The 24,955-nt window shown below is 45.2% G+C and overlaps 1 protein-coding gene across 1 annotated transcript in view; it reads left to right on the top strand.

Moving 5' to 3' along the window:
* XPO7 (exportin 7) overlaps positions 1-24,955 on the top strand; it is a 63,626-nt gene that overhangs the window by 18,094 nt on the left and 20,577 nt on the right. Inside the window, 15 exon segments of the mRNA XM_030964242.1 lie at positions 2,496-2,600; positions 3,685-3,850; positions 4,343-4,416; positions 5,430-5,549; positions 6,553-6,699; positions 9,351-9,523; positions 12,152-12,345; positions 13,973-14,078; positions 16,659-16,794; positions 18,497-18,570; positions 19,583-19,663; positions 21,130-21,193; positions 22,390-22,498; positions 23,500-23,606; positions 24,592-24,680. Of these exon segments, the coding sequence (XP_030820102.1) occupies positions 2,496-2,600; positions 3,685-3,850; positions 4,343-4,416; positions 5,430-5,549; positions 6,553-6,699; positions 9,351-9,523; positions 12,152-12,345; positions 13,973-14,078; positions 16,659-16,794; positions 18,497-18,570; positions 19,583-19,663; positions 21,130-21,193; positions 22,390-22,498; positions 23,500-23,606; positions 24,592-24,680 (1,745 nt within the window).

Genomic DNA, 24,955 nt, shown 5'->3' with positions numbered 1-24,955 from the left:
CTTTCTGTTATCGGCCCCTCATATTTACCAGGGACAAAAATCCAAAATTATCTAATTGTCCCCATTTTTAAGCAAAGCCTTTCATCCAGGATGAAACTCTGAATGAATTTTTGGGATAAAATCCCCAGAAATCCTTCAGGATTCTCAGATTGTGTCCTTTTCCCAGCCCCTGAGGCCCGGCCAGGCCCAATCCTGGCCCAGCTTTTCCAGAGGATTTAAAATCCCTCCAGGGCTGTGCTCTGGAATTCCCTCTGGAGTTGCTCTGGAAACTGGAATAAGCACCTTTACCTGCTGCTATCCCAATTTCTGTGGGGTTTTCTGTGGTTTTTCTGTGGTTTTTCCATGTTTTTTCTATGGTTTTCCCTCAGGCATACAGGTTGTGCTGCAGTCCTGAGGGTCACAATGAGTGGAAAAGTCTCTGATTTTCTGACCCTCCTTCTAGACCAGGGAGAAAAAACACAAATTCTCTTATTGTCCCCATTTTTAAACAAAGCCTTTCATCCAGGATGAAACTCTGAATGAATTTTTGGGATAAAATCCCCAGAAATCCTTCAGGATTCTCAGATTGTGTCCTTTTCCCAGCCCGTGAGGCCCGGCCAGGCCCAATCCTGGCCCAGCTTTTCCAGAGGATTTAAAATCCCTCCAGGGCTGTGCTCTGGAATTCACTCTGGAATTGCTGCTGGAAACTGGAATAAGCACCTTTATGTGCTGCTATCCCAGTTTCTGTGGTTTTTCCATGGTTTTTTTTTGTGGTTTTCTCTCAGGCATGCAGATTTTGCTGTAGTCTTGAGAGTCACAATGAGTGGAAAAGTCTCTGATTTTCTGCCCCTCCTTCTAGACCAAGGAGAAATAACCCCAAAATTTTCCAACTCTGCCCATTTTTAAAGCATCCCTTTCATCAAGGATGAAACTCTGAATGAATTTTTGGGATAAAGTCCCCAGAAATCCTTCAGGATTCTCAGATTGTGTCCTTTTCCCAGCCCGTGAGGCCCGGCCAGGCCCAATCCTGGCCCAGCTTTTCCAGAGGATTTAAAATCCCTCCAGGGCTGTGCTCTGGAATTCCCTCTGGAATTCCTCTGGAAACTGGAATAAGCACCTTTACCTGCTGCTATCCCAATTTCTGTGGGTTTTCCATGGTTTTTCTGTGGTTTTTTTTCATTATTTTCCCTCAGGCACACATAATTTGCTGCAGTCCTGAGGGTCACAATGAGTGGAAAAGTCTCTGATTTTTGTTAAAAAAAACAGATGGAAAAACAAATTGATTTTTTGTCTCATTAAGTAACTAACTTCAGATTTCCCTGAGATGTTACTTAATCCAGAGAAATCCTAGAGGGATAAAATTGGTGTCAGAGCTGGAAATGGAGAAGCCAAATTCATTGATTTAATCCAAATTTACTGTTTAAAGCCAAGTTCACCAATTTAAGCACAGTTTAGTGATTTAAGCTGAATTCACTGTTTAAACTCAATTCACTGTGGTGGTGAAGAAGGAAATCCCATTTCCCAAGGCCAGAAATAAAGGGGATTTTCCATCCCCACAAATTGCTTGAAATGGGAATTAAATAATGTTCATTTTCCTAAACTCCCTGAAATCCCAATGGTCTGAGCTGAGGAATAATTTGGGTATTAAAGCACCTGAAAAATTTAGGATCTGTTGGGACTTTTCCTTCTACAATATAAAGGGTGGGAGTTTTGGGGTCCTTCATGGAATTGTTGGGAAAATTCAGTTGTAAAATCCGACGTTGGAGCTGTCCTGGTTCTTCGAATCCTGGAGGAGAGGTTTGGAAATTGAAATTTAATTTTATCATAAATCTGAATTTCATTTGTTATTTCAGTTTTGAAGTGAAAATTCAACTATGTTTATATAATTTTAATTTTTGTTTATTTAATTTCATTTAATTTCAATAGTAAAATACAAACATTTCAAAGTGGGTATTTCTGCAGGAATTCTACATCCCACCGAGATAACCCAGTGCCCATCCCAGGCAGGTGGGATTTGCCTGGAATTGGTCACAAAAATGGGAATTTTTCCTCATTTTTCCCATTTCCATGGGAAAAAAAAAAGAAAAAAATATAGTTTTGCTGGAGTTCTGGCCTCCAATGGCAGATCCAGGACTGGAATTTATTCCATAAAACAGCAAAGTCCAACCTGGATAACTCCTTCCATTTCCCTTTTCTATCTGGAATTTTAATTCCTGCTGTTTATTCTTTTCTGCCCAGCAGCTCCAGGAGGGATTGAACCCTTTGGAGTTCCCATTCCTAAAATCCCAAATAAACCCCATTTTTGCCGTTGATTTGGGCAAAGACTGAAGGAATAAATTGGGAATAAACCCAGCCCAGCTTTATGAATACAACACCAGGAATATTAATTTTCCATGGAAAAGCTGGGGAATTCTATCCCGCTGGTTTTGGGGAGGGAAACGTGGATTTCCTGGGATTCCTGCTGCTTTTCCTGCTGTGACCCCAGGAGCTCTGAGCCCAATTTCTCTCCCCTGCAGGCGGACACCACCCACCCCCTGACCAAGCACAGGAAAATCGCCTCTTCCTTCCGAGATTCCTCTTTATTTGATATTTTCACCCTGTCCTGCAGTTTACTGAAACAGGTAAGAAAATTTTAGGAAGCTTTTTTTTTAAGGGAAGTGGAATGTTGGGATGAAATTCCTTCCTGTGTCCTAAAAAATTCTGGTTTTGGGTTGTTCTTCAAGAAAAAAAAAAAAATGGATTAATTAAGGAAGTTTTTCTTTCTGGAGAAATCGATATTAAGAAATAGGTTTTATTTAAAGAATAAATATTTAATAGACTTCATTTAAATAAGAAATATTAAATAGATTTTAATTAAATAATAAGTAGAAAATAGAGAAATCAAACTCTTGTCTACAATTCCAGCTGCAAATAAATCCCTGCATCCTGAGCCCTGGGTTAAGCTTCCCTGTTGTTTCTCAAGGAAAAAAAAATTATTAATTAAAGAAGTTTTTCTTCCTGAAGAAATCTATATTAATAAATAGATTTTATGTAAATAATACATATTAAATAGATTTTTTTAGGTAAATATATATTTATATATTTAGGTGTGTGTATATATATATTTATATCTGTAAATATAATATTTTTTTAATTTAGGTCAATATCTTTTTAGGTAATATATAAAAAATAAACCCAGAAATCAAACTCTTCTCTACAATTTCAGCTACAAATAAATCCCTGGATCCTGAGCCTGGGGTTAAAGTTCCCTGGCTTAAAGCATCAGGAAAGAAAGGAGAATTTGGGTTTCTGTTTTAAATATCTCTGATATTTATTTAATGTTTCTGTTTTAAATAAATCCTTGTCCCAGTTTTGTCCCAGTTCTCCTCATTCCCTTGGGATTCCTGTCAGACAGAAAAGGGTTTTGTGTTTGACATTATTGAGAATTCCATGATCTCCTGGATCCCTCAATCCTCATCCCTGTGTAGTTCAGGGAGGAACACGGGGATGCTTTGTTGGAAAAATTCTGGGGTTTTATTTATGCTGGAATAGATTTCTTTTCTTTCTTTTTATTTCTTTTATTTCTACCTCACTACCCATAAAACCACACCCATTGCTCGTTCCACGAAGCCCTCAAATAAAATCCTGCCTAAACTCAGCCGCCACCTGGATTTTTTATATATTTTTTTTCCTCTTTTCCCTGCCTTAATTCCACGTTTTCCGCAGGCTTCTGGGAAGAACCTGAACCTGAACGATGAGAGCCAGCACGGGCTGCTGATGCAGCTCCTCAAGCTCACCCACAACTGCCTGAACTTCGATTTCATCGGCACCTCCACGGACGAGTCCTCGGATGATCTTTGCACTGTGCAGATCCCAACCAGTTGGAGATCAGGTGATCCCACCTGGAAAATGCTCCAATCTTTGGGTTTTTTCATAAATAAACCCCAGCCTTGCAAAGCCAGGGGTTAAGCTCAGCCCTAAACCCACCTGGTTTGTTACTGGGGGATTTTATGTTGCTTTTAAAACTCCTTTTCCCTTCCAGTCTTTCACCTCTCGTTCCAAAAAGCAGGAAAAATGGGTTTATAAAAAAAAATAGGGAATAACTTGGCACCTTTTTCCCACATCCTGCTGTTCCCAGCAGGCGTTTGACAGGCACAGATTGTGTTCTTAAAATACCTTCCTGTCATTTTCTCCCAGCTCCAAGCGCCAGTGGGTGACTCAATTTCTAGGAAAAGCATTTGCCTTAAAAATATAAAATCCTGGGAGAATTTTTCTTGGGATTGTGGTGCTTTGGTGTGACAAATCCATGTGCCACGGGTGGTAAAATAAGGATTAGACCTGTAGGAAGCTGTAAATGGAGGTAAAATCCTCTTTTCTCTTGCAGCATTCTTGGATTCTTCGACCCTTCAGTTGTTTTTTGATCTTTATCATTCCATCCCTCCTTCATTTTCTCCTCTGGTAAGTCCAGGGTTTATTTTCCTTTATTTTAGGATTCCTCTGGGTGATTCCCTGGGGATTCAGATACCCCAGGTTGTGCTGAAGTGTCCAAATGCTGCTGAGAATTTTGAAGCATCTCTGAGGTTGGATTTTCCCTAAAAGCACTTTTTTTTTGCTGGAATTCCAACCTCCTTTCCCCTCACACAGCTTGGAATCTCCTATTTGCTCATCCCTTTGAGAGAGCAACTCCTGTTATTCCCAAACCAAATCCTAAAACCACACCAGGAATAGGGGAGCAAACCTGGGAACCCCAGGAATGGAATTTCTCCTTCCACCCTTCCAAACGAGGCCATGTCTGTTGGGATGAAAGAGCCAAGAGCACAACTGAGCAAAAAGTTGGATTATTTCTTCTGGAAAAATTAGAAGTTGATTATTTCTTCTGGAAAAAGTTGAATTATTTCTTCTGGAAAAATAAAAAGTTGATTATCTCTGCCGGAAAAATAATAAAAAAGGCATTTCAGGCTTTATCTGATAAATATTTCTCGTAATTAAAGCTCAGTGAAAACAAGGCTGAGAGGGAAGGGCCTTCAGAAGGAATTTTTCCATTTATTCTGGTGGAGAGTTAATGGCTAATCCTGAATTTCAAGCCTTAAATGTTCAGGAGAGATTTGAGGTGTGAGAATCCTTTTTTTTGAATGGATATCTGAAATTATTCCATTGGGATCCCCATCCCTGGAGGTGTCCAGGGAAAGCCTGGACATGGCACTCAGAGCTCTGGTGGGGATCAAAGGTTGGATTCTGACCTTGGAGGGCTTTTCCAACCTCAGGAATTCCATAATTCTGTGATTTTTGGGATGGAGCTGTTGCTTTGGGTGCTGTGATTTCTTTCTCCTCTGCAGAGACAAAGGAGTTGTTTGGTCCTTAAAGGAGCCCCAAACCTCAATCCTTGCTCATGTCATGAGGGGGAAATTTCTTCATTTCCTCCTTTTCATCCCTGGTTTTGTGTTTATTCCCGTTTTTCTGTGTCCTGGCAGGTTTTATCCTGCTTGGTGCAGATCGCCTCCGTGCGCCGCTCCCTCTTCAACAACGCCGAGAGGGCAAAGTTCTTATCTCACCTGGTGGATGGAGTGAAACGGATACTGGAAAACCCCCAGGTGAGTATTCCAGGGGGAAACCGAGTCTCTGCATCCTCTCCACCACATTTCATCCCAAAATAGCCTTTTCATGGATTTCGTGGAAAAAATTTCATAGGAAAAAACCCTTTTTCACGTCCCGCTTGGCAAAGTGCAGCGTTGTCCTGCTCTTCCCTTTTCCCGCCATTTCACCACCAAAGAAGGTTCATGGTGGATATTAGGAACAATTTCTCCATTGGAAGGGTATTTAAGGACTGGAAGCATCCCTGGAAGTGCCCAAAAACCAGGAAATGTGGCAATTGCTGACCTGGTTTAACGGGCAGAGTGGGATTTGTTAGAAGCTTGGACTTGTTCTCCGATTTCATGATGATCTGAGTCTGTGGCAGGGGACAGCAGAGCTGCTCCTCTAGGAGCAATTTCTCACTTGGAAGAGAATTTGAGGATTGGAACTATCCCTGGAAGTGCCCCAAAACCAGGAGATGTGGCAATTGCTGCCTGGGCAGAGTGGGATTTGTTGGAAGCTTGGGCTTGTTGTTGGAGCTCTCTCTGATTCTGTGATGATCTGAGCCTTTGGCAGGGCACAGCAGAACTCATCCTGTAAGAACAATTCTCCATTGGAAGGGTATTTAAGGACTGGAAGCATCCCTGGAAGTGCCCAAAAACCAGGAAATGTGGCAATTGGTGACCTGGTTTAATGGGCAGAGTGGGATTTGTTGGGAGCTTGGGTTTGTTCCACTCCTGGAATTGGAGCTGTCTCCAGTTCCATGATGATCTGAACCTCTGGCAGGGGACAGCAGAACTGCTCCTGTGGATACAATTCTCCATTGGAAGAGTGTTTAAGGACTGGAACCATCCCAAAAAACAGGAAATGTGGCAATTGCTGACCTGATTTAATGGGCAGAGTGGGATTTGTTGGGAGCTTGGGCTTGTTGTTGGAGCTCTCTCTGATTCCATGATGATCCGAGCCTCTGGCAGGGGACAGCAGAGCTGCTCCTGAGTCCCCCTCCTCTTTTTGTCCCCTCAGAGTTTGTCAGACCCCAACAATTACCACGAGTTCTGCCGGCTGCTGGCCCGGTTGAAAAGCAATTACCAACTGGGAGAACTGGTGAAGGTGGAGAACTACCCCGAGGTGATCCGGCTCATCGCCAACTTCACCGTCACCAGCCTGCAGGTACAGCCCCTTCCCTGCCCTTTGCATTCCCTGGAAAACAGGGAATTTTCACAGGAATCCTGCCTGGATCAGCCTCTGAAATCCTGAATGGAATCCATGTGGGAAGGCAGAGTTGTTGCCATGCCTCCAGAGGCTTTTCCATATCATAGCAGGGAATAAAAAAAAAAAAGTGTTAAATAAGGTTTATTTTTAGGATTCTGTCTCACTTCACTGCTGTGATGCACTCAGGGGGATTGGGAGGAATTGGAATATCATGGATATTTCCACTAAAAGCACTCAGGGATTCTGGTTTGTTTTTAGGATTCTGTCTCACTTCACTGCTGTGATGCACTCAGGGGGATTGGGAGGAATTGGAATATCATGGCTATTTCCCTAAAAGCACTTTTTTTTTTGCTGGAATTCCAACCTGCCGGAATTTTCCAGCTGTGTGTACAGCTCACAACCACAGCTCTGCACGGGAGAAGGTTTAAAAAACAAATCCCTTTGTTTGTGGAATTGGAATTCCTGGGAAGCAGCTCAGGCTGTGCGGTGTGTGGGAGCTGGGGGAGGCCTGGGATTCAGCTGCACGTCCTGGGAATTTGGGATTATCTCCCAGTGTTTCCTGAGTGCTGGGAACGACTCTGAACCACGTGTGCCCTGAAATTCCGGGTTCATTTGGCAACCGGGCCAGTGCAAGGTGCAGCGAGCTGAGCTTTAAACCCCTTGCAACCCAAATTCTGTGGGAAAAACTTGAATCAAACAACACAAAGTGTAACTCCCTGCTTTGTTTTCATTCTCTTTTCCCTCTGGAAGCATTGGGAATTTACTCCCAACAGTGTGCTCTGAAATTCCTGGCTAATTTGGCAGCCATGCCAGTGGAAGGAACTGAGCTTTAAGCACCTTCCCACCCAAATTCTGAGGGAAAAACTCAAGTCAAACAGCACAAATCATAGCTCCCTGCTTTGTTTTCCTTCTCTTTTCCCTCTGGAATCACTGGGAATTTTCTCCCAGCAGTGTGCTCTGAAATTCCTGGCTAATTTGGCCACCAGGCCATTAAAGGCCGATGGAAGGTGCAGCGAGCTGAGCATTAAACACCTTCCAGCCCAAATTCTGTGGGAAAAACTCGAGTCAAACAGCACAAATCATAGCTCCCTGCTTTGTTTTCCTTCTCTTTTCCCTGTAGAAACACTGGGAATTTGCTCCCAGCAGTGTGCTCTGAAATTCCTGGTTAATTTAGCAACCAGCAGAAGGTGGAAGGAACTGAGCTTTAAACACCTTCCAGTCCAAATTCTGAGGGAAAAACTCAAGTCAGACAACACAAATCATAAATCCCTGCATTGTTTTCCTTCTCTTTTCCCTGTGGAAGCACTGGGAATTTGCTCTGAACAATGTGCTCTGAAATTCCTGATTAATTTGGCAACCAGGCCAATAAAGTCCAGTGGAAGGTGCAACAAGCTGAGCTTTAAACCCCTTGCAACCCAAAATTCTGTGGGAAAAACTTGAATCAAACAACACAAAGTGTAACTCCCTGCTTTGTTTTCGTTCTCTTTTTCCTCTGGAAGCACTGGGAATTTTCTCCCAGCAGTGTGCTCTGACATTCCTGATTAATTTGGTAACGAGGCCATTAAAGGCCGATGGAAGGTGCAGCGGGCTGAGCATTAAACACCTTCCAACCCAAATTCTGTGGGAAAAACTCGAGTCAAACAGCACAAATCATAGCTCCCTGCTTTGTTTTCCTTCTCTTTTCCCTCTGGAAGCATTGGGAATTTTCTCCCAGCAGTGTGCTCTGAAATTCCTGGTTAATTTGGCAACCAGTGGAAGGTGGAAGGAACTGAGCTTTAAACCCCTTGCAACCCAAATTCTGAGGGAAAAACTCAAGTCAAACAACACAAATCATAATTCCCTGCTTTGTTTTCCTTCTCTTTTCCCTGTAGAAACACTGGGAATTTGCTCCCAGCAGTGTGCTCTGAAATTCCTGGTTAATTTAGCAACCAGCAGAAGGTGGAAGGAACTGAGCTTTAAACACCTTCCAGTACAAATTCTGAGGGAAAAACTCAAGTCAGACAACACAAATCATAAATCCCTGCTTTGTTTTCCTTCTCTTTTCCCTCTGGAAGCACTGGGAATTTTCTCCCAGCAGTGTGCTCTGACATTCCTGGCTAATTTGGCAACCAGGCCATTAAAGGCCGATGGAAGGTGCAGCGAGCTGAGCATTAAACACCTTCCAACCCAAATTCTGTGGGAAAAACTCGAGTCAAACAGCACAAATCATAGCTCCCTGCTTTGTTTTCCTTCTCTTTTCCCTCTGGAAGCATTGGGAATTTTCTCCCAGCAGTGTGCTCTGAAATTCCTGGTTAATTTGGCAACCAGCGGAAGGTGGAAGGAACTGAGCTTTAAACCCCTTGCAACCCAAATTCTGAGGGAAAAACTCAAGTCAAACAACACAAATCATAATTCCCTGCTTTGTTTTCCTTCTTTTTTCCCTGTAGAAACACTGGGAATTTGCTCCCAACAGTGTGCCCTGACATTCCTGGTTAATTTAGTAACAAGGCCAGTGGAAGGTGCAGCTGGGCTTTCAACCCTTCCATCCCGAATTCTGAGGGAAAAACTTAAATCAAACAACACAAATCATAACTCCCTGCTTTGTTTTCCTTCTCTTCTCCCTGTGGAAGCACTGGGAGTTCGCTCCCAACAGCGTGCACTACCTGCTGAGCCTGTGGCAGCGCCTGGCCGCGTCCGTGCCCTACGTGAAGGCCACGGAGCCGCACATGCTGGAGACCTACACGCCCGAGGTGACCAAAGCCTACATCACCTCCCGCCTGGAATCCGTGCACATCATCCTCAGGTGAGGCCACCCCACGCCTGGCAGCTTCTCCTGGTGTTCCTGGGGCTGGGAAGGCTGGGAGGAGTGGGGGTGTTCCCCCTGGAGAGGACATGGCTGAGGTGGCCCTGCCCGTGGCACGGGGCAGGATGCGCTGGGGTTTTAGCTCTTTCCAACACAAATCGCAGCTCTCTGCTTTGTTTTCTTTCTCTTTTCCCTCTGGAAGTATTGGGAATTAGCTCCCAACAGTATGCCCTGAAATTCCTGGTTAATTTGGCAACCAGGCCAGTGGAAGGTGCAGCTGGGCTTTAAACCCTTCCAGCCCAAATTCTGTGGGAAAAACCTGAGTCAAACAACACAGATCACAACTCTCTGCTTTGTTTTCATTCTCTTTTCCCTCTGGAAGCACTGGGAATTTTCTCCCAGCAATGTGCTCTGAAATTCCTGGTTAATTCAGCAACCAGGCCATTAAAGATGTCCGGTGGAAGGTGTTTAAACCCCTTCCAACCCAAATTCTGGGGGAAAAACCTGAGTCAACCAACACAAATCACAACTCCCTGCTTTGTTTTCCTTCTCTTTTTTCTCTGGAAGCATTGGGAATTTGCTCCCATCAGTATGCCCTGAAATTCCTGGTTAATTTGGTGACCAGGTCATTTAAGATGTTGTCCAATGGAAGGTGCTTGAAACCCCTTGCAACCCCAATTCTGTGGGAAAAACCCGAGTCAAACAACACAAATCATAACTCTTTGCTTTGTTTTCATTCTCTTTTCCCTCTGGAAGCACTGGGAATTTTCTCCCAGCAATGTGCTCTGAAATTCCTGGTTAATTCAGCAACCAGGCCATTAAAGATGTCATGTGGAAGGTGTTTAAACCCCTTCCAAGCCAAATTCTGTGGGAAAAGCTTGAGTCAAACAACACAAATCATGACTCTCTGCTTTGTTTTCGTTCTCTTTTTTCTCTGGAAGCATTGGGAATTTGCACCCATCAGTATGCCTTGAAATTCCTGGTTAATTTAATTAAAGATGTTGCCCAATGGAAGGTGGTTGAAACCTTTTCCAACCCAAATTCTGTGGGAAAAACTCAAGTCAAACAACACAAATTGTAACTCCTTGCTTTGTTTTCATTATTTTTTCCCCTCTGGAAGCACTGGGAATTTACTCACAACAATGTGCTCTAAAATTCCTGGTTAATTTGGTGAGCAGGCCATTTAAGATGTTGTCCAATGGAAGGTGCTTGAAACCCCTTGCAACCCAAATTCTGTGGGAAAAACTTGAGTCAAACACCACAAATCACAACTCCCTGCTTTGTTTTCATTATTTTTTTCCTTCTGGAAGCACTGGGAATTTACTCACAACAACATGCTCTGAAATTCCTGGTTAATTCAGCAACCAGGCCATTAAAGATGTCATGTGGAAGGTGTTTAAACCCCTTCCAAGCCAAATTCTGTGGGAAAAGCTTGAGTCAAACAACACAAATCATGACTCTCTGCTTTGTTTTCGTTCTCTTTTTTCTCTGGAAGCATTGGGAATTTGCTCCCATCAGTTTGCCTTGAAATTCCTGGTTAATTTGGCGAGCAGGTCATTAAAGATGTTGTCCAATGGAAGGTGCTTGAAACCTTTTCCAACCCAAATTCTGTGGGAAAAACTCAAGTCAAACAACACAAATCACAACTCCCTGCTTTGTTTTCATTATTTTTTCCCCTCTGGAAGCATTGGGAATTTACTCACAACAATGTGCTCTAAAATTCCTGGTTAGTTTGGCGAGCAGGTCATTTAAGATGTTGTCCAATGGAAGGTGCTTGAAACCCCTTGCAACCCAAATTCTGTGGGGAAAAACTTGAGTCAAACACCACAAATCACAACTCCCTGCTTTGTTTTCATTATTTTTTTCCTTCTGGAAGCACTGGGAATTTACTCACAACAACATGCTCTAAAATTCCTGGTTAATTTGGTGAGCAGGCCATTTAAGATGTTGTCCAATGGAAGGTGCTTGAAACCTTTACCAACCCAAATTCTGTGGGAAAAACTCAAGTCAAACAACACAAATTGTAACTCCTTGCTTTGTTTTCCTTCTCTTTTCCCTGTGGAAGCGCTGAGAATTTGTCTTGCCCTTCCCTGATTAATTTAGGAATGAGGCCAGTGGACGAAACTGAGCTTTAAGCACCTTCCAGTCCAAATTCTGAAGGAAAAACTCAAATCAAACAACACAAATCATAATTCCCTGGTTTATTTTCCTTCTCTTTTCCCTCTGGAAGCACTGGGGATTTACTACCAAAAGTGTGCTCTGAAGTTCCTGGTTAATTTGGCCACCAGGCCAATGGAAAGTGCACTGAGCTGAGCGTTAAAAACATTCCAGGACAAATTCTGTAGGAAAAACCTCAGTCAAACAACACAAATCACAACCCCCTGCTTTGTTTTCATTCTTTTTTCCCCCTCTGGAAGCGCTGGGAATTTGCTCCCAGCATTTGGCAAATAGGCCATTAAAGATGTTGTCCAATGGAAGGTGCTAGAAACCTTTTCCAACCCAAATTCCGTGGGAAAAACCAAACCGTTCCACAATTGTGTGAACTCCAACCCGCATCTCCTGTCAGTAAAACCAGGGAGCTGCTGCTCCTGGGTCTCCCCTGCTCCATTTTGCGCGTGCTTTTTGCAGGGATGGCCTGGAGGACCCTCTGGAGGACACGGGGCTGGTGCAGCAGCAGCTGGACCAGCTGTCCACCATCGGGCGCTGCTAGTACGAGAAGACGTGCGCGCTGCTGGTGCAGCTCTTCGACCAGGCCGCCCAGTCCTACCAGGAGCTGCTGCAGAGCGCCAGCGCCAGCCCCATGGACCTGGCCGTGCAGGAAGGTCAGCCTGGACAGGGCATGGGGGCTCCTTCCCAAAGGAACCGGCCTGGAAAGTCCCTGCAGAATGGAGGGATGGTGTGGTTGCTCCTTGGGAGGGGTTCCCATCCAGTGCTGCCCATCCCATCTCATCCCATGGATCCCATCCCATCTCATCCCATGGATCCCATCCCATCCTATGGACCTCATCCCATCCCATCCCATCCCATGGATCTCATCCCATCCCCATCCACATCCATGGCCCCACCCATCCCATGGATCCATCCCATGATCCATCCCATCCATCCCAGGATCCATCCATCCCATCCCATGGATCCCATCCCATCCCATCCCTATCCACCACACATCCCAGGATCCCACCATCCATCCCATGGATCCCACCCCATCACCCCATCCCATCCCATGGATCCCATCCCATCCATGGCCCCCATCCACCCATCCTAAACATCTCAGGGAAGGGATGGTGTCTGGAAGCCACAGTACACCCATATAAAAAACCAATATCATATAAACCACATACCCTTTCAATCCATATCCCCAATGGACCACCCATCCCATGGTTCCCATCCCATCTGTGGCCCCACCAGCCCCATGGACCTGGCCGTGCAGGAAGGTCAGCCTGGACAGGGAATGGGGGCCCCTTCCCAAAGGAACTGGCCTGGAAATTCCCTGCAGAGTGAAGGGATGGTGTGGTGGCTCCTTGGGAGGAGTTCCCATCCAGGCTGCCCATCCCATCCCATCAATCACAGTCCTATCATAAATCCCATCCCATGGATCCCAATCCCATCCCATGGATCCCAATCCCATCCCATGAATCCCAAATCCCATCCCATGGATCCCAATCCCATCCCATGGGTCCCAATCCCATCCCATAGATCCCAATCCCATCCCAAATCCTGTGGATCCCATCCCATCAGAGCTCCAGCGCCAGCCCCATGGATCAGGCTGTGCAGGAGGGTCAGCCTGGGCATGGGGTGGGGGCTCCTTCCAAAGGAATTGTTCTTCCAGAGGGTTTTGTTCCTGGAAAATCCTTGCTGAAGGGAGGGATTCTCAAGATCTGGGGAAATTTAGGATATTTCCTTGCCTTCCTGTTGAAGTTATGAGGGTGTTCCCCATCCCATCCCATCCCATCCCATGGATCCCATCCAATCCCATCCCATCCCATCCCATCCCATCCCATCCCATCCCATCCCATCCCATCCCATCCCATCAATCCCATCCCATCCCATGGATCCCATCCCTCATTTCCCTGCTCTGGGCTCTGGCTGTGGATTTGCCTCTCCTCACTGGCTGGAGATGGTGCTGTCCTGCAGCTCATTCCGTTTTCCAGGGGGAAAATAGATTTATTTGGGATGAAATGAATTTATTTGTGATTTCTTTTGCCACGGGGTGCCAGCTGTGGGTGCCCAGGGTGGGTGCCACCCCTGAGAGTGTCCCTTGGTGTCCCCAGGGCAGAATGAGGTTCCTCACCCTATGGCCATTAAATCCAGGACTTTTCCAAGGGAAAAACGGATTTATTTGGGGGAAAATGGATTTATTTGGGATTTCTCTTGGCACGGGGTGCCAGCTGTGGGTGCCCAGGTGGGTGGCACCCCTGACAGTGTCCCCTGGTGTCCCCGCTGTGTCCCCAGGGCGGCTGACGTGGCTGGTGTACATCATCGGCGCCGTCATCGGCGGCCGCGTGTCCTTCGCCAGCACGGACGAGCAGGACGCCATGGACGGCGAGCTGGTCTGCAGGTAGGGAACTGCAGCGGAATCCACTGGGGAATTCCAGCAAAATCCATCCAGGAATTCCAGCAAAATCCATCCAGGAATTCCATTAAATCCACTGGGGAATTCCAGCAAAATCCACTGGGGTATTCCAGCAAAATCCACTGGGGAATTCCAGCAAAATCCACTGGGATATTCCAGCAAAATCCACTGGGATATTCCAGCAAAATCCACCCAGGAATTCCAGCAAAATCCGCTGGGATATTCCAGCAAAATCCACTGGGATATTCCAGCAAAATCCACCCAGATATTCCATTAAACCCACCTGGAGTATTCCATTAAATCCACCTAGGATATTCCAGCAGAATCCACCGGGGATATTCCAGCCAAATCCACCCAGGATATCCCAGAAAAATCCACCTGAGAATTCCAGAAAAATCCACCAGGATATCCCAGAAAAACCCACCTGGGATATTCCAGCAAAATCCACCTGGGATATTCCATTAAACCTACCTGAGGTATTCCATTAAATCCACCAAGGATATCCCAGAAAAACCCACCCAGGATATCCTAGCAAAATGCACCTGGGAATTCCAGAAGAATCCACCTGGGATATTCCAGGTATTCCAGAAAAATCCCACCCAGGATCTCCCAGAAAAATCCACCTGGGATATTCCATTAAATCCAGCTGGGATATTCTAGCAAAATCCACCTGAGATATTCCAGGAAAATCTACCCGGGGTATTCCAGCAGAACCCACCCAGGATATTCCAGAATAATCCACCCGGGAATTCTAGGAAAATCCATCCAGGAATTCCAGCAAAATCCACCTGAAAATTCCAGCAAAATCCCCCAGGGAATTCCAGCAAAATCCACCCAGGATATTCCATTAAACCCACCCAGGATATTCCAGCAAAATCCACATGGGAATTCCAGAAAAATCCACCTGGGATAGTCTAGAAAAATCCAGCTGGGATATTCCAGCTGAACCCACCTGGGATATTCCAGCAGAATCCACCCAGGATATCCCAGAAAAATCCACCTGAGAATTCCAGCAAAATCCATTTGGGATATTCCATTAAATCCACCTGGGATATCCCAACAAAATCCCCCCAGGATATCCCAGAAAAATCCACCTGGGATATTCCAGCAAAATCCATCCAGGATATCCCAACGAAACCAACCCAGGATATTCCATTAAATCCACCCAGGATATTCCAGCAAAATCCCATTCCCAGAAAGCTGGGAGAGTGTCATTCCCCTTTTCCCAGCTCTGATTCCAGTGGGAATTCAGTTGGGAAGGGGATGGAGGGCCCTGGGTGCCGCTGCTGATTCCCAGTGGGAATTGGGGTTGTGACAGGGAATGAGGGTGGAAAAAGGAATTGTTAATTAATTCTTAATTAGGGAATGTTTGGCATGGAAATACTGGGAATTATTGAGAGTATTTGACTTGGAAATACTGGGAATGTTGGGCTTGGAAAATTTGGATTTTATGATGTTATGACCTGGGTTTTTGGGATTAAAATCAAGTGGGAATTTGGGGTGTAACAGAGAATGAGGGGGAAGGAGCAGGGAAAATTGAATTTTTGTCCCCCCTTTTCCCCCTTCCTTCCCCCTTTTCTCCCTGTTATTCCCCACTTTCTCCCCATTTTCCCTTTCTTTCCCCCCTTTTTCCATTGTCCACCTGCTTTCCCCCTTTTCCCACTTTTTCTCCCACTTCCCCCCCCATTTCTTCCCCCATTTCTTTTCTTCCCCCCTTTTCTTCTCCCCTTTCCTCCCCTTTTCTCCCACTTTCTCCCCCATTTTCCTTTTCTTTTTTCCTCCTCCTTTTCCCGCTTTCCTCCCCTTTTTCCTTTTCTTCTTTCCCCTTTTTTCCCCTTTTCTCTGTCTTTTCCCCCATTTCTTCCCCCCTTTTCCCCCTCTTATCCCCCACTTTCCCTTCCATTTTCCCTTTCTTTCCCCCCTTTTACTGTTTTCCCCCTTCTTTCCCTCACATCTTGCCCCCCTTTTCTCCCACTTCCCCCCCCCATTTCTTCCCCCCTTTTCCCCCTTGTTTTCCCCTTTTCCCCTTTCCTTTCCCCCCTTTCCCCCTTCCCCCCCTTTTTCCCCCTTTCTGTTTTCCCCCTTTTCCTTCCCCCCACTCTTCCCCTTTCCTTCCCCCCTTTCCTTTCCCCTTCCTTTTCCCCCTTTCCTTTTCCCCTTTCCTTCTCCTTCTCCTTTCCTTTCCCCTTTTCCTTTCCTTTCCTTTCCTTTCCCCTTTCCTTTTCCCTTTCCCCCTTTCCTTTCCTTTCCTTTCCTTTCCTTTCCTTTCCTTTCCTTTCCTTTCCTTTCCTTTCCTTTCCTTTCCTTTCCTTTCCTTTCCTTTCCTTTCCTTTCCTTTCCTTTCCTTTCCTTTCCTTTCCTTTCCTTTTCCTTTCCTTTCCCTTCCCTTTCCCTTCCTTTCCTTTCCTTTCCCTTTCCCTTCCTTTCCCTTCCCTTCCTTCCTTTCCTTTTCCTTCTCCCTTCCCTTCCTTCCCTTCCCTCCCTGCCTCCCTCCCTCCCTCCCCTTCCCTTTCCTTCCCTTCCCTTCCCTTTTTCCCTTTCCCTCTCCCCATCCCCGTTGCCCAGGGTGCTGCAGCTGATGAACCTGACGGACTCGCGCCTGGCTCAGGCGGGCAATGAGAAGCTGGAGCTGGCCATGCTCAGCTTCTTCGAGCAGTTCCGCAAGATCTACATCGGGGACCAGGTGCAGAAGTCTTCCAAGGTGGGCAGAATTCCCAAATCCCACCTTTCCCAGGAAAACCAGTCCTCATCCATCCACTTCTCCTCGTTTTACCTGGAATTCACTCCCATGTTCTCTCATTTCTCATCACGTTTCCTCAAAATACATCCCATCCCGTTTTTGTGATTTCTCCTCATTTTAGCTGGAATTAAATCCCATTTTCTGTCATTTCTCCTAGAATTAAATCCCATTTCTGTGGTTTCTTCTAATTTTTCCTGGAATTAAATGCCATTTTCTGGGATTTCTCCCAGAATTAAATCCCATTTTTTGTGATTCTTCCAGGAATTAAATCCCATTTCTGTGATTTCTTCCTAGAATTAAATCCCATTTCTGTGGTTTCTTCTAATTTTTCCTGGAATTAAATGCCATTTTCCAGACCTTCTCACAAAATTCAATCCCATTTTCTGGGATTCTTCCAGGAATTAAATCCCATTTTCTGGGATTCTTCCTGAAAATAAATGCCATTTTCTGGGATTCTTCCTGGAATTAAATCCCATTTCTGTGATTTCTTCTAATTTTTCCTGGAATTAAATGCCATTTTCTGGGATTTCTCCCAGAATTAAATCCCATTTTCTGGGATTTCTCCTCATTTTACCTGGAATTAAATCCCATTTTCTCAGATTTCTCCCAGAATTAAATCCCATTTCTGTGATTTCTCCTGGAATTAAATCCCATTTTCTGGGATTCTTGCTGGAATTAAATCCCATTTCTGGGATTTCTTCTCATTTTACCTGCAATTAAATCCCATTTTCTCATATTTCTCCCAGAATTAAATCCAAATTTCCATCTTTCTCCTGAAATTAAATCCCATTTCTGTGATTTCTGCTCATTTTAGCTGGAATTAAATCCCATTTTCTGTGATTGTTCCAGGAATTAAATCCCATTTTCTGGGATTTCCCCTCATTTTACCTGAAATTAAATCCCATTTCTGTGATTTCTCCTCATTTTAGCTGGAATTAAATCCCATTTTCTGTGATTTCTCCTGAAATTAAACCACATTTCTGTGATTTCTTCTAATTTTACCTGGAATTAAATGCCATTTCTGTGATTTCCTCATTCATTCCCAAATTTTTACTTTCTGAACACTGAGCTGGGTTGGGAATATTGGGAATTAGAGACGTGGGTTTGGTTTTTCCCAATTTTTTTTATTCCTGGGATCACCTCAAACACCCCCCTGAGCTTCTCCCTGATTTTAAAATGGCAATAAATCTGAATTCCCTTCATCCCAAGGGATTTGCAGCTGTGCTTTGGGATGTAAAATCCATTTTTTCCAATTAAAAAAATAAACGGGAATGTTGCTCTGGGATTGGCTTCTGTTCCTTCCTGGAGGAGAAATTGGATTGGGATCAAATCCCTTCCCAGGGATTTGGGAACTGCTGAGAATTCCAGAGAAATCCACTCAAATCCTGGCTGTGGTTGGAGGTGGAGCACATTTATATCCCTTTTTTTTTTTTAGGGAATTTTCCTGGGAAAACCCAAATCTTCCTTCTTTCTGTCGAGCCGTGCTGCTAGGACAAAAAAAAAAGAGGAAAAAATCAGGATTATGATGGATTGGATCAACCCAATGGGGAAACCCCACAACATCCCCTTGTGCAGAGAGGGAAAAGCGGATTTTTGGGGGAGAATTCCCAGTTTTCCTGGCAGTTTGGAAGCTTTTATTCCATGTTTTGGTTTTTTTGGGCAGCTGTACCGGAGGCTCTCGGAGGTGCTGGGGCTGAATGACGAGACCATGGTGCTGAGCGTGTTCATCGGGAAGATGTGAGTGTCCCGCAGGATTCCAGCGATTCCTGCAATTCCTCGCCCTAAAAACTTGGGATGCCTGCTGCTCCAGGGGAGGCCCGAAGGGAGCTCGGGGAGTTTAGGATGGAATTTCCCAAATGCCCCCAAAAGCGCCACAAAAACGCCACAGATTCTGCAAAAATTCTGCAGAAATTCCAAGTGCAGCCAATCCCACAGAATCCCAGGTGCTGCCAATCCCAGACCAGATGTAACAATCACGGTGCAGCCAGGCTCCAGGGGCCAATCCCAGAACCAGGTGTAATTCCCGAGGTGTACCAATCCCAGAAATTCAGGTCAGCGAATCCCACACAATTCCAAGGTAACCAGCCTGGAATCCCAGAGAATTCCAGGTGTAACCAATTCCAGAGAATTCCAGGTGTAACCAATCCCAGAAATTCCAGGTACAGATAAACCTGACCAACCCAGATTTCAGGGGCGTAACAAACATTAACCAATCCCAACACCCAACAAAATGGTCGATAAAGCTGTAACCAATCCCACAGAATTCCAGATGTAACCTGGGATGCCAGAGAATTCCAAGTGTAACCATTCCCAGAAATTCCAAGTGCAGCCAATCCCACAGAATTCCAAGGGCCTGGAATCCCTCAGAATTCCAGGTGCAGCCATTCCCAGAAATTCCAAGTGCAGCCAATCCCAGAAATTCCAGATGTAACCCACCCCTCCAATCCAGGTGCAGCCACCCACAGATCCGTGCACAACCCCACAGACCAGGAAAATTCACAATCCACAGAGGTAACCAATTCCACAGAATCCATGTGCCGGTCCACACAAACAACCTGACCGGTGATTTTATTCCCCCTTATGCCCGGTGCTGTTGGGAGATGGGAAAACTGGGAAAATCTACCACAAATTCCCCGCCAGAGCTGGTGGGGGGGGTTTTTTTCTTTTCGTGTGGGGGGGGGAAAATCTGGGGAAAAATTCCCGGAAAAATCCTGGAAAAATCCCTCTGATCCTTGTTTTTCCTTCCCAGCATCACCAACCTGAAGTACTGGGGCCGCTGTGAGCCGATCACCTCCAAGACCCTGCAGCTGCTCAACGACCTCTCCATTGGATATCCTTTTGGGAAGGGCTCCCAAATCCTTGGGAAAAGTCATCCAGACGTTCTGCTGGAATGGGAGCTGGCCCACATTCCTGGTTTTCCCCCAGATTTTTTGGGAATGAGGGGAGAGGAGGGCGGGATGAGGCTCGTGGGATGTTGATTTTTGGTTATCGTGGGTCAGAGTTCCTTTGGAGTCCACAGGCAGATTGCAGTTCTGTCTTCTGGTTTTCCAGGAATTCCACAGGTTCCAGGAATTCCACAAGTTCCAGGAATTCCAGAGGTTTCAGAAATTCCACAAGTTCCAGAAGTTCCCGGGGTTTTTTTTCCCCCGCGCTGAGATTTGCACAATTCCATTTATCCTTGGCACAAACAGAAGAGAATTCCCAGTTTGTTGAGAACCAGACAGAATTCCCAACTTCCTGAGTAATCCAGCCCTAATCCCGTTTTTCCAGCCTGTCCCTGGAAGTGTTTTCCAGGAATTCTGGGAATTTCCAGGAATTCCACAACTTCCAGACCATGAGTTTTTCCCCAGGGGTCACCGAGCCGCTCCCCAAACCGAGATTTACACAACTTGGATTATCCTTGGAACAAACAAAAAATTCCCAATTTATGGAATAATCCAGGCCCAATCCCATTTTTCCAGCCTGTCCCTGGAAGTGTTTTCCCAGAATTCCAGAATTTCCAGGAATTCCAGACCCTGAGTTTTTCCCCAGTTTTTCACTGAGGCTCTCCCCAAGCTGAGATTTGCAAAATTTGGGTTATCTTTCGAACAAACAAAAAATTCCCAATTTTTGGAATAATCCAGCCCCAATCCCATTTTTCCAGCCTGTCCCTGGAAGTGTTTTCCAGGAATTCCAGAATTTCCAGGAATTGCAGAATTTCCAGGAATTCCACAACTTCCAGGCCCTGAGTTTTTCCTCAGGACGTCTCCCCAAGCCGAGATTTTCACAATTTGGGTTATCCTTGGAACAAGCCTAAAATTCCCAACTTCCTGAGTAATCCAGGCCCAATCCCATTTTTCCAGCCTGTCCCTGGAAGTGTTTTCCAGGAATTTCCAGGAATTCCAGAAATTCCAGACCCTGAGTTTTTCCCCAGAGGTCACTAAGGCTCTCCCCAAACTGAGATTTGCACAACTTGGATTATCCTTGGAGCAAACAAAAAATTCCCAATTTCCTGAGTAATCCAGCCCCAATCCCATTTTTCCAGCCTGTCTCTGGAAGTGTTTTCCCAGAATTCCAGAAGTTCCAGGAATTCCAGAATTTCCAGGAATTCCACAACTTCCAGGCCCTGAGTTTTTCCTCAGGACGTCTCCCCAAGCCGAGATTTTCACAATTTGGGTTATCCTTGGAACAAACCAAAAATTCCCAACTTCCTGAGTAACCCAGCCCCAATCCCATTTTTCCAGCCTGTCCCTGGAAGCGTTTCCCAGGAATTCCGGGAATTCCCGGGAGTTGTGCCTCTTCCTTGACCCCCTGCACGTACAGCAGCGTGCGGAAGCTGGTGAAGCTCAGCGCCGTGCAGTTCATGCTGAACAATCACACGGTGAGCGCCCCTTCCCCGCCTCATTCCCAAGGAAAATTCCATCCTGGATCCCCTTTGGAATCCCGTCTGCCTCCCTGGCTTTCCGTGGTGCTGGAGGAACCTCTGGAAAATGGGGATTTGGGGGAAGTTTGGGGGTTTTTTTGGGTGGAATTCTTTGGTTTTGAAGGGGTTTGGTGGCTCTTCCCATTCCCGAAGATTTTTGCTCTCCATGGAATCCAAGCTCATTCCTGGAAAATTCCCAGCCTGGGATAGGGGGGAGGATGGGATTTAAGGTCCCTTCCAACCTAGAGCATTCCAGGATTCCATTCCATGATGTTCCCAATCCCAGCAGCAATTCCAGAGGGTTTGCAGTCCCTGCTGGAACAAGGAAGGGAATTCCTGGAGTTCAGGGATCATTTCCAGGATGTTTCCCAGGAATTCCTGAAGTTCAGGGATGATTCCCAGGAATTCCTGGAGTTGCCAGGATGTTTTCCAGGCATTCCTGGAATTAGGGGAGGTTTTCCAGGTAATTCCAGGAATGTTTTTCCGCTTTCTAGCTTAGGGTTTTTATTCTAGAGAAAATTTTTTAAAAAATTTCATAAAAACAAAAATTTTTTAAAATTTTTTCAAAAATTTTGTCAGCTTTCCTGGAGTTCAGGGATAATTTCCAGGATGTTTCCCAGGAGTTCCTGGAGTTCCCAGGATGTTTTCCCTGCATTCTTAAGAGTTCAGGGATGATTTCCAGGAATTCCTGGAGCTCAGGGATCATTTCCAGGGATTCCTGGAGCTCAGGGATGTTCTCCAGGCATTCCCAGGGGCCTTCAGCCCCAATTCCCAGCCTGGAATTCCATTTTTTTCCATGGAAAAACAACCAGGATTCCCATGCCAGAGGCAGAGCCAGAATTCCTGGAATTCCTCTGGGAATTCAGCAGGAGGGAGCAAATTGGGATTTGAAATCTTCCCTCTGGGAATGCTGCAGGCTCCAGGATTCCATCATTCCATCAATCCCAGTGAATTTTTGGGCTTCTGGATGCTCAGGATTCCATCTCAGGCTTGGAAAAACCCTTGAGGCTCCGCCAGGTTTCTCCATTTCCCATCAGATTTTCCCACCATTTCCCTAGGAAGAAAAATCACTTTTTCCATGTGGGAATTTTTTTATTTTATTTTTTCTCCTGGAGCTCTTCCCTCCTCACCCCATCCCAATTTTCCTTTTCCAGAGCGAGCACTTTTCCTTCCTGGGAATCAACAACCAGTCCAACCTGACGGACATGCGCTGCCGGACCACGTTCTACACGGCCCTGGGACGGCTCCTCATGGTGGATTTAGGTATTTTTCCCTTGGAATTCCAGCAGAATTCCGGCTTTTGGGAAGTGGGTGGTGGGATTTAGGGAGCTGGAGCTTCACCAGGAAAGGGAGTTGGGGGGTTGGGAAAAGGAAAATCAGGAATTGGGGCGGGTGCGGAGAATCATCCCGTAAAAACGGAGATAAAATTTTCCCGTCCCACCAAAATTTGGGAAAATTTTTTTCCATCCCGAAACTGGGGATTGAAAAAAAGTCCCCAAAACTGGGGGTTGAAATCCCAATAAGATTTAGGATCAATTTCCCATCCCACCAAGATTTGGGGATAAATTTTCCATGTTTTTCCAGGGCAGGATGAGGATCAGTACAAGCAGTTCATGGGGGAATTTTTCCATGGATTTTTCCATTATTTTCCCATGTATTTTCCATGATTTCCCATGGATTTTTCCATGATTTTCCCCATTTTTCCAGGGGAAGATGAGGATCAGTACGAGCAGTCCATGGGGGATTTCCCATGGATTTTTCCATGGATTTTCCATGTTTTCCCATGTTTTTTCCATTGATTTTTCCATGGATTTTTCCGTGTTTTCCAGGGGAGGACGAGGATCAGTAGGAGCAGTTCATGAGAGATTTTTCCATGGATTTCCCATGGTTTTCCCATAGATTTTCCATTTTTTCCCAGGACAGGTCAAGGATCAGTATGAGCAGTCCATAGGGGATTTCCCAGGGATTTTTCCATGGATTTTCCATGTTTGTTTTCCAGGGGAGGATGAGGAGCAGTACGAGCAGTTCATGAGGGATTTTTCCATGGATTTCCCATGGATTTCCCATGGATTTTTCCATGATTTTCCCTGTTTTCCAGGGGAGGACGAGGATCAGTACGAGCAGTTCATGGGGGACTGTCCCATGGATTTTTCCATGATTTCCCCCATTTTTCCAGGAGAAGATGAGGATCAGTACAAGCAGTCCATGGGGGATTTCCCATGGATTTCCCATGGATTTTTCCATGTTTTTTCCCTGTTTTCCAGGGGAGGACGAGGATCAGTACGAGCAGTTCATGCTGCCCCTCACCGCTGCCTTCGAGACCGTGGCTCAGATGTTCAGCACCAACTCCTTCAACGAGCAGGAGGCCAAGGTCAGCCAGAGCCAATTCCCCTTTTCCTGCTTTTCCCGGGATCTTTTCCCTGGGATTTGGGGTTTGGGGCGGGCAGGGGGAGCAGGGAGCTGTGCCCAGCCCTGGGAGAAAAGCTGGAATGGTGGGAGCTGGCCAGGAGGGAATTGGAGTGCCCGAATCCCTTGGGATCGGTCCAGAGGGAATTGGGATCAGTTTGATGGGAATTGGGATTCCTGAATCCCTTGGGATCAATAGTTTAATGGGAATTGGGGGTTCCTGAATCCCTTGGGGTCAATATAATGGGAATTGGGATCAGTTTAATGGGAATTGGGATCAGTTTAATGGGAATTGGGGTTCCTGAATCCTTTGGGATCAATATAATGGGAATTGGGATCAGTTTAATGGGAATTGGGGTTCCTAAATCCCTTGGGATTGGTCCAGAGGGAATTTGGAACAGTTTAATGGGAACTGGGGGAGCCTGAATCCCTTGGGATCAGTTTAGTGGGAATTGGGGGTGCCTGAATTTTACTCTTTTTTACTGTTTTATTTTATTCCATTCTTTCTTATATTTTTATAATATTTATTCTATTTCTTCTATCTATTTTCTTTTATTTCACTTGGTTCCATTTCATTTCATTCCATTCCATTTTTAAAATTTTTTTTTATTTATTTTATTTCATTTTATTTCATTTTATTTTATTTTATTTTGTCTTTATTTTTATTTTATTTCATTTCATTTTATTTTATTTTATTTTATTTTATTTTATTTTATTGTATTTTGTCTTTATTTTGTTTTATTTTATTTTGTTTTATTTTGTTTTATTTTATTTTGTTTTATTTTGTCTTTATTTTATTTTGTCTTTATTTTGTTTTATTTTGTTTTATTTTATTTTATTTTATTTTATTTTGTCTTTATTTTATTTTATTTTATTTTATTTTATTTTATTTTATTTTATTTTATTTTACTTCCATTTCCTGCCGTTGCGTGGATTCCGTGCCGCCGCAGCGCACGCTGGTGGGGCTGGTGCGGGACCTGCGGGGCATCGCCTTCGCCTTCAACGCCAAGACCAGCTTCATGATGCTCTTCGAGTGGATGTATCCTCATCCCAAACCCTGATCCCAAATCCTGATCCCAGTCCTGATCCTGACCCCAAATCCCCATCCCATCCCAAATCCTGATCCCAAATCCTGATCACAAACCCTGATCCTGACCCCAGTCCTGATCCTGATCCCAAACCCTGATCCCATCCAAATCCTGATCCCAAATTCTGATCCTCATCCCGAACCCTGATCCTGATCCTGATCCTCATCCCAAACCCTGATCCTGACCCCAGTCCTGATCCTGATCCCAAATCTTCATCCCATCCCAA

This window comes from Camarhynchus parvulus, chromosome 22 (assembly GCF_901933205.1).
Source record: "Camarhynchus parvulus chromosome 22, STF_HiC, whole genome shotgun sequence".
Lineage (NCBI taxonomy): Eukaryota > Metazoa > Chordata > Aves > Passeriformes > Thraupidae > Camarhynchus > Camarhynchus parvulus.
The sequence above is the reverse complement of the archived record's forward strand: the minus strand, read 5'-3'. Positions and strand labels throughout refer to the sequence as shown.